The sequence below is a fragment of the Hemiscyllium ocellatum genome, chromosome 45 (assembly GCF_020745735.1).
Source record: "Hemiscyllium ocellatum isolate sHemOce1 chromosome 45, sHemOce1.pat.X.cur, whole genome shotgun sequence".
Classification (NCBI taxonomy): Eukaryota; Metazoa; Chordata; class Chondrichthyes; order Orectolobiformes; family Hemiscylliidae; genus Hemiscyllium; species Hemiscyllium ocellatum.
Window position 1 is genome coordinate 25,041,880 of NC_083445.1, and position 16,657 is coordinate 25,058,536.

The 16,657-nt window shown below is 50.7% G+C and overlaps 1 protein-coding gene across 2 annotated transcripts in view; it reads right to left on the bottom strand.

The window, feature by feature from the left end:
* Window positions 1-14,243, bottom strand: part of LOC132836060 (ultra-long-chain fatty acid omega-hydroxylase) — a 52,642-nt gene extending 38,399 nt beyond the window's left edge. Inside the window, exons 1-3 of one of the 2 annotated variants that reach the window (XM_060855304.1) lie at window positions 14,001-14,243; window positions 3,414-3,624; window positions 1,823-1,967 (exon numbers count right to left, since the gene is read on the bottom strand). In XM_060855304.1, the coding sequence (XP_060711287.1) occupies window positions 1,823-1,967; window positions 3,414-3,623 (355 nt within the window). In that variant the 5' untranslated portion in view covers window position 3,624; window positions 14,001-14,243. The remainder of the gene's footprint in view (window positions 1-1,822; window positions 1,968-3,413; window positions 3,625-14,000) is intronic. The other variant, XM_060855303.1, reaches the window with a different exon arrangement.
* Between the last annotated feature and the right edge of the window lie 2,414 nt (window positions 14,244-16,657).

Below are 16,657 nucleotides of genomic sequence, written 5' to 3' on the forward strand. Positions count from 1 at the left end.
AGGAAGAGAGGAGTTCGATCGGGACAAAGGGAGAGGCAGTGAAAAAGAGGATAAAAACAAAGCAACACAAGAAAAATGAGTAAAGGAGGACACGTAGAGGGTGAAAAGCAGCAGAGAGACTTGTGAGGAGATGTTTGGATTGATTTGGACCAGTGCTCTAGGGCATGTTAAGGTGACTCCTGATTGTTTACCTCTGGGCACAGTACAAGGTCACTACTCACTGATCCCATCCACTTCAACCCCCAGCAGCTCAGTCTGCCCAACCAGCCAAGACCAATAGACCAGACAAACAATGAACAGAGAGTGAAGAGGTCACACCAATGACACTGCCAATAGTGGCGAGGTGAACACGCCAAAAGCACCAACAGATATACCAGAGAGACCAAGCTATCCAGGCAGTCACCTTTCTTTAAATTGCCAGAAAGATCGTATTTTTGCCCACAAACCTGGCTTTGTGAACAACAGTCTATTCAGGAAAGGATCTGGCTGTGATGAACTCCAAACTTTTATAAAACAAACTTTCAGCTTTTAGAGATGACACACATACCTGGAGTCACTGACCTATACCTGGAATTCAACAGCGTACGTAGAGAGAAAAACACTGACAGTTTTTTTCACTGCATCAGCTTCTCCACAGCTGAGTTCAAACAGACACATTCCTCACAAACTGTGGAGGGACCTGTGTCAAGTTACCTCACCTACCCTCCTAGGGCCTGCCCTGATTCATGCTTAATAGTCAAAGTTGACTTGTGGGCGGCACGGTGACACAGTGGTTAGCACTGCTGCCTCACAGCGCCTGTAGACCCAGGTTCAATTCCCGACTCAGGCGACTGACTGTGTGGCGTTTGCACGTTCTCCCCGTGTCTGCGTGGGTTTCCTCCGGGTGCTCCGGTTTCCTCCCACAGTCACAAAGATGTGCGGGTCAGGTGAATTGCCAAGCTAAATTGCCTGTAGTGTTAGGTAAGGGGTAAATGTAGGGGTATGGGTGGGTTGCGCTTCGGCGGGTCAGTGTGGACTTGTTGGGCCGAAGGGCCTGTTTCCACACTGTAAGTCTAATCTAATCTAATCTGCCCAGAGATAAAGATGGTTCCTCAGTAAAGTCAGACCTGGGGCGTGTGATGGGAGATCCTGGATACACCTCACGATGGCAACCATTTTGTGTGAGGGCAGCCATTTTAGCAAAGTCAGGCAGTTACCAAGGCTCTGGGGCCCAACCTGGCTGAAGCCTGTATGCTCAGTGCCTGTAGAGCTGGCTTGACACTGTCTCACTAACCAACACACCAAGGCAACACTATTGAGTCCTGATAACCCCGTGTCAAGATCCAAGGACAGGCAAAATTGACGGGCATATTCCAGATATTCACCCGAGGATCTGGCTCTTAGTAATGTCGAAAACATTTAGTGGAAGAGTCAGACCTGTGGCCTGCTGCCCACTGTACCACACAGGCCTGTCACTGAAATCCACGTTTATGAGAAACCGCTGCCATCTCCGTGACAACCAGCTGGCCCACCCAATGTACCCTTCACCCCCCCAGGGCCCACATTGAAAAGCGGACCCATGAGAAACAGGTGAATCTTGGATCAGGAACAGCTGACCGTCCCCTTGGTGTGGATTGTAACAACACAGCATCAATGGGATGAATGGCCTCTCGCTGTACTGCCACTTGCCTGTCCCATCCCTCTATCTTGGCCTGTCTGCCTCTCCCTGTTGGACGGGATCCCATTCTGATTGTCTCAGTCAGTACCTCGGGAGGACCGAGGTGTCCACAGCCTCTCCCAGCACCTTACTCAATACTCATCGGCTCGGGCTTTGACTGAATACCTGATGCCAAGAGGACAGGTTTAATGTAATCGGGGTGGAACAGCGAGATCAGTGGCAAAGCTGGTCCCAGCCACGTCTTCATGGTGAGTGGGAAGGTCAAAACCAGCTCTGCGATCTTTCTCATGCCTTCCTCATCAGGATTGACCTGCCCGCAGTGGGGTGTACAAACAGAGAGAGATATTAGCATGCAAAGTCACAGCAAACACAGAACCAAGCAGCAGGTTTCAGGTAGTTAGTCAACTTAACAAAACACTCACTCAACGGGGAGAACGGAAAGCGCCTGTGGTGCAGTGGTAGTGTCCCTACCTCTGAGGCAGGAAGCCCCCGGTTCAAATCCCACCTGCACCACAGGTAGGCCATAGCGCGTCTGAGCAGTTGGAGTTACAAAGAGAAGGCACCCACGAGGACGAATACACACACACAGACACACACACACACAGACACACACACACACACAGACACACACACACACACACACACACACAGAGTCCCTTCCCCACACACACACACACACACACACACTCACAGAGTCCCTTACACACACACACACACACACACACACACACTCACAGAGTCCCTTCCCCACACACACACACACACACACACACACTCACAGAGTCCCTTCCCCACACACACACACACTCACACCAGCAAAGACAGGAGTGTGACAGAGTTACACAATCCCTCTTACTCCTACACCTTCACATTGCAACAAAACCCATGAGGTCCTGATTCCTGGGACTGGCTTGTGAAGAGAGACTGGATCAGTTCGGACTATATTCACCAGAGTTTACAACAGAGGGGGAGGTCTCATAGATACCTAGAAAATTCCAATAAAGGACCAGGAGGGGTAAACGCAGGAAGGCTGTTCCCAACGTCTGGGAAGCTCAGAACCGGGGTCACAGTTTGAGGATGCAGAGTGGGCCGTATCAGAGTGAGAGGAGGAGAAATCTCTTCACCCAGAGACTGGGAGCTGCCATGGAAACTGTTGAGGTCAAAGCATTGGAAGTCTTCAAGAAAGAGTTCGATATTGTTCATGGGGCTGAAGGGATCAAAGGTATAGGTAACGAGGTAATGAATTGGCTGATCATATTGAATGGTGGGGCAGGCTTGAAGGGCCAAATGGCCTATTCGTGCTCTGATTTTCTCTGATTCTACATCGGTTCAACAGGTGCTTCAGCCTCATGGATGCCACCCCGTGCTGTGTCAGAAAGACAGGACTCAGGAACAGGAGCAGGCCATTCAGCCCCTCAAACCTGTGTTCATCCAGTCAGTAAGATCATGGCCACCCTGCCCCTGATCATGGTCATAGCTCTGCTTCCCCGCTGGTCTCCAAGCCCTGCCCCCCAAATCATGGTGGACAGGGGCTAGACTGAGGGGGAAGGCCCCAATGCTCCACCCTCTACCTCCCCAAAAGCCCATGGGTTGTTTTCAGGGTCAGTTATCCGGTAGCTCCTCCACCCTCCACTGGTTCACAGAACAGCCTCAATCATTCCTGTCCCCTTCCCGGTGAGTCGGCGCAGATCCAGGATCTGTCGGTCTCCCACTTCCCTGCGCAGGGGCTCCCCACTCTGCTTTCCAGGGATCCTACCATTCCCAGGTGCCCCATCAGCCAGCTCCTCCTGGGGGGACTTTCAAAACATCTCAGCCTCCTGGTGTTGTCCCGGAAACGCCTCAGCAGGTCGAGGGCACCAACTGCAGCCTTGATGATGGCGGTCAAGGCCAGGGCAATGACGAAGAACCAGAGGTAGGCCCGGATAGAGCCTTGGCCCAGAGCCACCTGCTTCAACAGTGGCAACATCCTGTCAGGGAGAGACAACAGGAAAATCAGCGCTCAGAAACCATTCATTCAGGCAAAACATACCCAGCAGATGTTCGACATTACAGGATAGGGAGAGAGAGAGACCGCAGTCAGGATTCAATCCCCCTAGTGATGGCACAGAGAGGAGCCAAAGGCAAGATGCTGTGCTCCAGTAGTCAATGCTAGACTCCCACCTCTTTACAGTTTATATAATTTACTCAGATGAAAGGATCAAAGGTGTGGGAGATAATTTTTTTTCTTTATACATTTACAGGATTAGGGTCTCGCTGGATAGGCAGCATTTCATTGAATCATAGACTCCCTACAGTGTGGAAACAGGCCATTAGGCCCAACAAGTCCACACTGACCCTCTGAACAGTATCCCACCCAGACCCATTCCCCTACTCTACATTTACCCCTGACTAATGCATCCCTGAATACTATGGACAATATAGCGTGGCCAATTCACCTAAACTGCACATCTTTCAATGTGGGAGGAAACCAGAGCACCCGGAGGAAACCCACGCAGACACTGGGAGAACGTGCAAACTCCACACAGTCAGTCACCCGAGGCTGGAATCGAACCTGGCTCCCTGGCACTGTGAGGTTGCTGTGACTAACCACTGAGCCACCGTGCCATCCCTAATTTAATGTCCATCCATGTCAGCCACATTGCTGTGGGTCTGGAGTCACATGCATGCCAGGTAAGAATAACAGTTTCCTTCCCTAAAGGACATTTGTTAACCAAATGGATTTTTAGACAATCGATAATGGTCATTGGTAGACACTTAATTCTAGAGGTTTATTGAATTCAAATTCCACTGTCTGCCTTGGCGGGATTTGAACCCGGGTCCCCGCAAGGTTATCTGGGTCTCTAGATTAGCAATCCAGCGATAACACCACCAGGCCATGGCACAAAAACTTATCAGGAAAGCAAGACATGAGGAGGACCTGAGGGGCTTACAATGGGATGTGGATGGGTCAAGTGAGTCACCAATGGAGTACAATGTGGGCTAGTGTCCATTCAGGCAGAAAGAATAACAAGGAAGTGAACAGTGAGGGGTTGAAGAGCTCCTGGATGCAGAGGGATCTGGGGGTCCTGGTGCAGGATGTGAGTGCACAGGCGCAGCAAGTGATCAGGAAAGCTAACAGAATGTTGTGTTTGGAATGCAAGAGTAGGGAGTTTATACTTCAGTTCCACAGTGCATTGGTGAGACCACATCCGGAGCACTGTGTAAGTACAGGTCACCATACCTACAGAAGAATATTAACGCGTTGGAAGCAGTTCAGCGAACGTTCACTGGACTAATTCCTGGAACAAGTAGAATGCCTTATCAAGAATGGCTGGACAGGCTTGGCCTGTAATCCTGTGGAGAGTAGAAGAGTCACTGATGACTTTTGAGAAACGTTTAAGACTCTGGGGCATTTTGACTGGGTGGGTGTGGAGCAGATGTTTCCTCTTGTGAGAGACTATGGTGTTTGTGGAGTCAGGGCCCCGCTGGAAGGTTGGACAATGGAGATCTACGGCAGCTATACCATCAATCGCATTGAGAACTGAGCTAGGGAGGACTTTCTTCAGCCGGGGGGTGGTCATTCTGTGGAACTCATTGCCAGAGAGGGCTCTGCAGGTGAAGTCATTGAGTGTCTTTAAGACTGAGATAGCAAAGTTCTTGAGTATTCAGGGGATCAAGTGTTCCAGGGAGAATGGGGTTGAGAAACATACCAGCCATGATTGAATGGCAGAGCAGACTCGATGGGCCAAATGGCCTCATTCTGCTTCTCAATCTTGCGGGCTTACTTTCAAGAAACCTCAACACCTGGCCTAAGGTCATGAGGAGGTCAGAGCAGCCCACACTGAAAGAAAGGGGGAGTTGATAGAGGTGTTCAAGATGGGGAAGGATCTGGACACAGAAGGATAGTACCTTACATAAGCACAGCAGAGGAAGAGGCCATTCAGCCCATTGTGTTGAATAAGCTAGCCACCCATTCTAATCTCTGGGCCCGTGGCCGTGCAGGTTCCAGTGATTCAGGTGGGAATCGAGATCCTTGTAAATAAGTTGAGGGATCTTGCTTTAACCAGCAGAATCTGGGCAGCGAATTCTGGACACCCACCATCCACTGGGTGAGCATAGTTTTCCCCAAGTTCCCCTCTAATCCCTCCACCTTCAATCTGTGTGTTCCAGTAAATCACCTCTCCACCAGATCTCCCCTGTCCATTCTGTCAAAGACCCTCATTATTTTCTACACCTTGATTAAGCCACTCCTTGGCCTCCCCTGATCAAAGGAAAGCAAACCCTGGATTGTCCAACAGTACTCATGTGACTTGGCCAACATACGTTTGCTGGCAGGGATGCCCTGAGGCACAGTACATTGGTGAGACCATGCAGAGGCTATGGCAATGGATGAATAGGCACCGTACAACAATCATTTCGAGCATGAGCCCTTCATCTTTCCTGATGAAGGGCTCATGCTCGAAATGTCGAATTCTCTATTCCTGAGATGCTGCCTGGCCTGCTGTGCTTTGACCAGCAACACATTTTCAGCTGTGATCTCCAGCATCTGCAGACCTCATTTTTAACCGTACAACAATCCCCAGGCAAGGTCGTTCCCTCCCAGTCAGGGAACGCTGCAGTGGTCAGGCCACTCGGCCTCAGACCTTCAGGTGACAGTACTCCAACGTGGACTTCGGGACAGGCAACAACGCAAAGTGGCCAAGCAGAGGCTGATAGCCAAGTTTGGTACCCAAGTTTGGGACCTGGGATTCATGTTACACTACAGGTGACCCCACTGCACCACACACACACACACACACACTCTCTTATATACTTGCACACTCACTGAAATACACACTCTCTCATACACACACACACACACCCCCACCCCCCACACTCACATTCATGCACATACCCTCTCATAGGCTTATACTCCATCACACCCACACCCACACTTTACCAAGCTTTCACACATACAGGCACACTCTCAAGTGCACTCACACTCACATGCATTCTCTCTCTCTCTCTCATGCACGCACACTCACGTATACGTCTAGGGGGTGAATTTGCATTTGCAGAATTATATTTGCAGATACTCTCATAATTTTATAAACCTCTACAAGGTCACCCCTCAGCCTCCGACCCTCCAGGAAAAACAGCCCTAGCCTGTTCAGCCTCTCCCTATAGTTCAGATCCGCCAACCCTGACAACATCGTTGTAAATCTTTTCTGAACCTTTTCAAGTTTCACAACATCTTTCCAATAGGAAGGAGACCAGAATTGCATGCAATATTCCAACAGTGGCCTAACCAATGTCCTGTACAGCCGCAACATGACCTCCCAACTCCTGTACTCAATACTCTGACCAATAAAGGAAAGCATACCAAAAGCCTCCTTCACTATCCTATCTACCTGTGACTCCACTTTCAAGGAGCTATGAACCTGCACTCCAAGGTCCCTTTGTTCAGCAACACTCCCTAGGGCCTTACCATTAAGTGTATAAGTCCTGCTAAGATTTGCTTTCCCAAAATGCAGCCCCTCGCATTTATCTGAATTAAACTCCATCTGCCACTTCTCAGACCATTGGCCCATCTGGTCCAGAGCCTGTTGTAATCTGAGATAACTCTCTTCGCTGTCCACTACACCTCCAATTTTGATGTCATCTGCAAACTTACTAACTTTACCTTTTATGCTCACATCCAAATAATTTATATAATGACAAACAATAGAGGATCCAGCACCAATCCTTGTGGCACTCCACTGGTCACAGGCCTCCAGTCTGAAAAACAACCCTCCACCACCACCTTTGAGCCAGTTCTGTATCCAAATGGTGAATTCTCCCAGTATTCCATGAGATCTAACTTTGCTAATCAGTCTCCCTTGGGGAACCTTGTCGAACGTCTTACTGAAGTCCATATAGATCACATCTACCACTCTGCCCTCATCAATCCTCTTTGTTACTTCTTCAAAAAACTCAATCAAGTTTGTGAGACATGATTTCCCACGCACAAAGCCATGTTGACTATCCCTAATCAGTCCTTGCCTTTCCAAATACATGTACATCCTGTCCCTCAGGATTCCCTCCAACAACTTGCCCACCATTGAGGTCAGGCTCACTGGTCTATAGTTCCCTGGCTTGTCCTCACCACGTGGTGGGGGAGTCCAGAACTGGACGGCATAGGTTTTGGGTGAGAGGGGAAAGATAAAACAGAGACCTAAGGGGCAATTTTTTCACACAGAGGGTCGTACGTATATGGAATGAGCTGCCAGAGGAAGTGGTGGAGGCTGGTACAACTGCGACATTTAAGAGGCATTTGGATGGGTATATGAATATGAAGGGTTTGGAGGGATATGGGCCGGGTGCTGGCAGGTGGGACTAGATTGGGTTGGGATATCTGGTTGGCATGGACGAGTTGGACCGAAGGGCCTGTTTCCATGCTGTACATCTCTATGACTCTATACTATGATAAAACTTCAAAATTATCTTGAGAAGGTGACTTAAAAGAAGTTCTGGAATTTATCTATTAATGAACCGAAACCCGAAACCCATTTTAAAAGGACTGCAACTTGAAGACAGCCCACTGGCCCCTTACCCAGGGCTATTAGGGATAGGTACTATCCCACATCTCACAAAAGCATTTTTCTAAAACAGTCTAATGGAAGTCTGGTGAGAATTGGGAGAGTAAGGGACACACTAAGGGACACAGGGGGATGAAGCAATGGGACTGACAAACAGGATCAAGGAACACACTGTCTGCAGTCGGATATGATTTGGAGATAGTGACTAAGCATCAGCCAGCCAATGGGAAAGAGTCAGCAGCATCATATTGATGATGTCACACATTACCCCATCCTACTGGGTCCAGTTTGAAAGTAGGAAGTACACAGTTCCTCATTTGCAGGAGATGACTGAGCAGTTATTGTAGAGCTACACTCACAGCTGGATATACAGGCTGGGGGAGTGCTTGGTGTCTTCCCTCAAAGCCTTGCACAATATTCCTTTCCAAATTACCATCTAATGTGGAACCTGCCTCCAGCACATACACAGGCAGTACATTCCTCACCATGACTACTTCCTGGGTGAAAGAAAAGGTTTTAATTCAATATCTCCTGTCTCATATGACTTGAAATCCATGCAAATCTGGCCTGTTTGAAAAAGTGATCTTCTTAAATGTGTTTGGCAGACACTGCGGGAGTGCAGGGTTTAACACTCCCATTCCATTTTCAGTCAGGGAATGGGTTAGAACGTGGGATGCCTGTCCCATCACAGCCAGCCCAGGTCCATCTCAGAGTTACTGAACCCGTTTCACAGTAAATCTCACCACTGACCTGCCAGATTATTTCAGGGAGATTCTAAATGCCTTTGGAAAATCACACTTGTCCCGCCGAACATCCCAGCTCCTAACCATTGCCACGTCATCTTGAAATCTCTCCAGTTCCCAATCCTTCTGCCGACAGGCAGGGGGTCGCCCCACTCTCTCCCTCAGGATTTTGAGCAACTTGATCGATCCTCCTCTCCATCATCTCCTTCCCCACGGAATCAGCACCAAAACCTCCATCACTGAAGTGGCTGACCTACAAGAATGTGATTTCGCCACATTGTCTGGGTCAGCATTGTGATAAAGTGGGGTGCCCAGTGATACACACAATACTCTGAACCCAGGCACAAACCAGATGAAAAAAGATCGTTCTGACATCTTTACGTTTGTATTTCTTTCACCCCGAGTCATAGGGTGCAGCACACTGTGTGCTCCTGCTCCACCTCCCTGTTTAGAATTGTATCTAAAGTAATAGAGTCATCATGGTAGGACAGAAGACTATTTAACCAATTGAGAACGGCCCACTCTGTCCCATTCCTCAAATCTATCCTAGAGTCATAGAATCCCTACAGTATGGAAACAGGCCATTTGGCCCAACAAGTCCACACTAACCTTTCACAGAGTAACCCCACCCTAACCCCCGCAGACCTGTTCCCTACCCTATCTTTATATATTTACCCCTGACTAATGCGCCTTACCTAACACTACGGGCAATTTAGCGTGGCCAATTCACCTAACCTGCACACCTTTAGATTCTGGGAGGAAACTGGAGCACCCAGAGGAAACCCACACAGACACAGGGAAAGTGTGCAAACTCCACACAGACAGTCGTCCGAGGCTGGAATTGAACCTGGGTCTTTGGCGCTGTGAGGCAGCAGTGCCAACCACTAACCTACTGCCCTGACAAAATGTATTTCCTTCATGTGCCCCTCCTTGAGAAACCTTTGCTCCTTCCAGCTTTCCCACATGGGCAGTGGGCTTCAAGTGATTCCCACTCCCTGCCCCCAGTCTTTGTACCAGCAGCTAATGGGACCAGCCTCGTTTTTGATAGATTTTATCCAAATCTGCTGTAATCTCATTCACACACAGCTCAGGGTCTTTACACACAGGATGACCAGAACATATTCACTTTCCAACAAAACAAACTCCAGGGACAATCATTCTCAGGTCCTCGATCTCCCCATGACACAGCCAACTCGATCACAGTTCAACTGCTTGATCTGAATTTAAACCAAAACTGGCAATTAACTGCTCCCTGGCGTAATCTCCATGGCAATGCCAATCAGACATCAATAGTCCACCCACTTCTCATACAGTATAAATTGAGTTTCCCATTGTGATTTGGCATTCTTGTGATTCTGTCCTGATGAATGCATGACAAAAAAGGTTCACCAAAATGTCTCTTTTCTTCCAGCGATATATCACCTGTATCTAAACCTTCACCTACAATGGATATTAAACTAACAGCCAGGAGTTACCAGGAGTGTCCATACATTCATTCACACACTACAGTCTGACATTTGCTATTCTGCCGGCCAAGTGCAAGAAAAAGGCGTCAGTGTGGGGGGACATTTTGGTCAGCATGGACCAGTTAGGGCCAAAGGGCCTGTCTCTCTGCTGTAGCACTCCATGACTCTGGGTCACAATAAAACTTCACCTGATGAAGGAACAACGCTCCAAAAGCTTCTGATTTCAAAGAAACCTGTTGGACTGTACCCTTGTGTCGTGTGACTTCTGACCTTGTCTACAAGGAGCAGAAGAGGCCATTCGGCCCACAGGTTCTGCCCTGTGATTCAATAATGAACCTGAACTCAATATTCCTGCCTTTCCCACATGACTGCTGATTCCTTTACTGATTACAAATCTCAACCTTGAAAATACTGAATAACCCAGCTGTGACAGCCCTCTGCGGTAAAGCGTTCCACAGATTCACTCCCCTCTGAGAGAAGGAATTCCTCCTCATTGCTGTCTTAAAGGGGCGACCCCTTACTCTGAGATTATTTCGGTAAAAATGAGGACTGCAGATGTTGGAGATTAGAGACGAGAGCGTGGTGCTGGAAAAGCACAGCAGGTCAGACAGCATCTGAGAAGCAGGAGAGTCGACGATTCGGGCAAAAGCCCTTCATCAGGAATGGGGCTGAGATCCTTGGGGTGGAGAGATAAATGGGAGAGGGGGTGGGGCTGGGGATAAGGTGTGATAGGTGGATGGGTGTGGGGCAAAGGTTAGAGAGGAGGGTGGAGTGGATAGGTGGGAAGGGAATTGGCAGCTAGGACAGGTCATGAGGACAGTGCTAAGCTGGAAGGTTGGACCTGGGGTAAAGTGGGGGGAGGGGAAATGAGGAAACTGGTGAAATCCACATTGATGTCCTGGGGTTGAAGGATCCTGAGGAGGGAGATGAGGCGTTCTTCCTCCAGGCGTCAGGTGGTGAGGGGGAGGCGATGGAGGAGGCCCAGGACCTGCATGTCTTCGGCAGAGTGGGAGGAGGGGGGTAGTTGAAGTGTTCGGCCAAGGGGTGATGGGGCTGGTTGGTGTGGGTGTCCCGGAGACGTTCTCTGAAGCACTCTGTGAGATTATACCCTCTGGTTTTGTACTCTCCAACAAGGGGAAACAAGCCTTCCACATCAAGTGCTCTAAGAATTTTGTATATTTCTATAAGGTCACCTCTCATTCTTTTATATCCTAACAAGTACAAGCCTTCATTCTCTCCCTCCTCTGGACTGCCTCCAATACCAGGATTTTTTTATAGGCGAGAGGCCCGAACTGAATACAGTATTCCAGCTGTGCTCTGACTGGTGCCTGGTATAGTTTTAGCAAAACTTATTTGCGTCTGTGCTCTATTCCCTTTGAACTAAAGACCACCCTTCCATCTGCATCCCCTCTGGATTTGGAATACTACCTTTTTTGGTGATTTTTGGAGTTTGGACATTTTGCTCTATGCACACAACCAGTTACAATAGTAATCGAGATTTAATAAAACCAGCACCCCCCAGCACTAGAATATGGGGAATCTCACTGTCTTCTGAGAAATGTCACCACAACCCCCTGCTTCCTGTCTCTCGCTCACTTTATTCCATGCCTATCAAGAACTGTATCACACAGAGCTTGGTCACAGAATGAGGAACAGCTCCACAGAGACACAGCCCAGCACAGTCCATAGATTCCCTACAGCGTAGAAACAGGCTGTTCACCTCAACAAGTCTACACTGACCCCCGAACCCGGGTCTCTAGTGCTGTGAGGCAGCAGTGCTAACCAGAGGCACTGTGAAACTAACAGCAAGCTGCTCTCAGAGATTGAAGGGACAGTGTTAGAGAGAGCTACAGGGTCAGAGACACTTTCTGGCAGGGACACTGGCTCAGTGCAGTTCCACAAGTAGGTCCAGACAGCAACTGGATCAGGATCTGTACCTGGATCAGGATCTCTATCTGTACCTGGATCAGGGTCTGTACCTGGATCAGGATCTGTACCTGGATCAGGGTCTGTACCTGGATCAGGGTCTGTACCTGGATCAGGTCAGGGTCTGTATCTGGATCAGGATCTGTACCTGGATCAGGTCAGGGTCTGTACCTGGATCAGGATCTGTACCTGGATCAGGGTCTGTACCTGGATCAGATCAGGGTCTGTACCTGGATCAGGGTCTGTACCTGGATCAGGTCAGGGTCTGTATCTGGATCAGGATCTGTACCTGGATCAGGTCAGGGTCTGTACCTGGATCAGGATCTGTACCTGGATCAGGGTCTGTACCTGGATCAGGGTCTGTACCTGGATCAGGTCAGGGTCTGTACCTGGATCAGGGTCTGTACCTGGATCAGGGTCTGTACCTGGATCAGGTCAGGGTCTGTACCTGGATCAGAGTCTGTACCTGGATCAGGGTCTGTACCTGGATCAGGGTCTGTACGGGGGTCAGGGTCTGTACCTGGATCAGGTCAGGGTCTGTACCTGGATCAGGGTCTGTACCTGGGTCAGGGTCTGTACGGGGGTCAGGGTCTGTACCTGGATCAGGTCAGGGTCTGTACCTGGATCAGGGTCTGTACCTGGATCAGGGTCTGTACGGGGGTCAGGGTCTGTACCTGGATCAGGTCAGGGTCTGTACCTGGATCAGGGTCTGTACCTGGATCAGGGTCTGTACGGGGGTCAGGGTCTGTACCTGGATCAGGTCAGGGTCTGTACCTGGATCAGGGTCTGTACCTGGATCAGGGTCTGTACGGGGGTCAGGGTCTGTACCTGGATCAGAGTCTGTACCTGGATCAGGGTCTGTACGGGGGTCAGGGTCTGTACCTGGATCAGGTCAGGGTCTGTACCTGGATCAGGGTCTGTACCTGGATCAGGGTCTGTACGGGGGTCAGGGTCTGTACCTGGATCAGGTCAGGGTCTGTACCTGGATCAGAGTCTGTACCTGGATCAGGTCAGGGTCTGTACCTGGATCAGGGTCTGTACCTGGATCAGGGTCTGTACGGGGGTCAGGGTCTGTACCTGGATCAGGGTCTGTACCTGGATCAGGTCAGGGTCTGTACCTGGATCAGGGTCTGTACCTGGATCAGGGTCTGTACGGGGGTCAGGGTCTGTACGGGGGTCAGGGTCTGTACCTGGATCAGGGTCTGTACCTGGATCAGGTCAGGGTCTGTACCTGGATCAGGGTCTGTACCTGGATCAGGGTCTGTACGGGGGTCAGGGTCTGTACCTGGATCAGGGTCTGTACCTGGATCAGGTCAGGGTCTGTACCTGGATCAGGTCAGGGTCTGTACCTGGATCAGGGTCTGTACCTGGATCAGGTCAGGGTCTGTACCTGGATCAGGGTCTGTACCTGGATCAGGGTCTGTACCTGGATCAGGTCAGGGTCTGTACCTGGATCAGGGTCTGTACCTGGATCAGGTCAGGGTCTGTACCTGGATCAGGGTCTGTACCTGGATCAGGGTCTGTACCTGGATCAGGGTCTGTACCTGGATCAGGTCAGGGTCTGTACCTGGATCAGGGTCTGTACGGGGGTCAGGGTCTCTATCTGATCCTGGATCAGGATCTCTGTCTGTACCTGGATTGGGATCAGGGTGGGATTGGACACAAACAGTACCTGTCCTTTCTCTCTGCAGGTACTCCGGGTTTCTCAGTTATTCCTGTTGTTGTTGTTTGTAATTAATCCTGTTCGGACACACTTCCGGAGCAGGCTGGATTCACAGGCGGATCTACTGGCTCACCCTGAGACCAGCTCCCGGGACTGGATCCCTACCAGCTCCGGCCGGGATCAGCGGCCACACTCCGAGAGGAGATCCCGATCAGTTCCTGGTCGGATTCGGGATCGCGACCACTCGCTGACACATCAGACACTGGCTCCGCCCACGCCCCCAATTGGACATTTATTGGCCGGTGGCCACGCCTCCTTGGTTTTCTGAGGTTCCTATTGGTCAATGACGATGTCGATCAAACATTTGTCCAATAGGATCCGAGTGTGATGTATCAAGAGGAAGACCCACCAGGGACCCACCAGAGATCCATCAGTGACCCAGCAGAGTCACACCAGGGACCCACCAGTGATCCAGCAGGGACCCACCAGAGATCCACCAGAGTCACACCAGGGACCCACCAGAGTCACACCAGTGACCCACCTGAGTCACACCAGGGACCCACCAGAGTCACACCAGTGACCCACCAGAGATCCACCAGTGACCCACCTGAGTCACACCAGGGACCCACCAGAGTCACACCAGGGACCCACCAGAGTCACACCAGTGACCCACCAGAGATCCACCAGTGACCCACCTGAGTCACACCAGGGACCCACCAGAGTCACACCAGGGACCCACCAGTGACCCACCAGTGACCCACCAGAGATCCACCAGAGTCACACCAGGGACCCACCAGGGACCTACTAGAGATCCACCAGTGACCTACTAGAGATCCACCAGTGACCCACCAGAGTCACACCAGGGACGTGCCAGAGATCCACAAGGGACCCGCGAATGATCCACCAGGGACCCGCCAGTGATCCAGCAGGGACCCATCAGAGATCAACAAGAGACCCGCCAGTGATCCACCAGGAACCCACAAGCGACCTGCCAGTAATTCACCAGGGATCCACCAGAGAACCACCAGAAATCCAGCAGGGACCCAATAGGGATCCATCAGAGACCCCATCACACACTCACCCCAACACACACTCACCCCACCAAAGATTCACCAGTGACCCACCAGGGATCCACCAGAGAGCCTCCAAGGATCCACCAGGAACCCAACAGAGATCCACCAGAGATCTACCAAAGATCCACTAGCGATCCCATATGAATCTGCCTGGAATTCCAATGGAAAGATGGTGTAAATCCACAGCGACAGCGCTGCCCTGATTAACAGGCTGCTCCTCCCGGATCACTAGGGATACTCACACACTCACCCCAACACACACTCTCCCCAAACACACACTCATCCAACACACGCTCAACCCCAACACACGCTCAGCCCAACACACACTCACCCCAACACACACTCTCCCCAACACACACTCACCCAACACACACTCACCCCAACACACACTCACCAAACACACACTCACCCCAACACACACTCACCCCAACACACGCTCACCCCAACACACGCTCAGCCCAACACACACTCACCCCAACACACACTCACCCCAACACACACTCTCCCCAAACACACACTCACCCAACACACACTCACCCCAACACACACTCACCCCAACACACACTCACCCAACACACACTCACCCCAACACACGCTCACCCCAACACACGCTCAGCCCAAAACACACTCACCCCAACACACACTCACCCCAACACACTCACCCCCAACACACACTCACCCCAACACACACTCACCCCAACACACACTTGCCATAAGCACACACTCACCTCCAACACACACTCCCCCAACACACATTCACTCCAATACATGCTCACCCCAAACACACACTCACCCACAATACACACTCACCCTTGACACACACACCCCAACACACGCTCGCCCCAAACATACACTCACCCCCAATACACACCCCCCCAACACATGCTCGCCTCATATATACACTCACCCCTTACACACTCTCGCCCCAACACACGCTCACCCCCAATACACACTGACCCCAACACACACTCACCCCCAAAACACACTCACACCCAACACACACTCACCCCAACACACACTCACCCCAACACACACTCACCCCAAAACACACTCACACCCAACATACACTCACCCCAACACACACTCACCCCAACACACACTCACCCCCAACACATTCTCACCCTCAACACGCACTCAACCTCAACACACTCTCACCATCAACACACACTCGCCCCAACATACACTCACCCCAACACATACTCACCCTCAACACGCACTCACAACCAACACACATTTACCCCAGCACACATTCACACATCATCCTCAAACACACACACCACCAACACACACTCATCCTAATACACACTCACCCCCAACGCACACCCCAAACACACACTCACAACCAACACACATTTACCCCAACACACACTCACACATCATCCCCCAGCACACACTCACCTCAAACACACCATCACACCAACACACACTCACTCCAAACACACACTCACCCCTAACACATACCCACCCCAAACACACACTCACCTACCACACACTCTCACCCCCAACACACATACACACACACCGCAAACACACCCTCAGCCCTAACACACACTCACCCTTAACACACACTCACCCCAAACACACACTCACCTC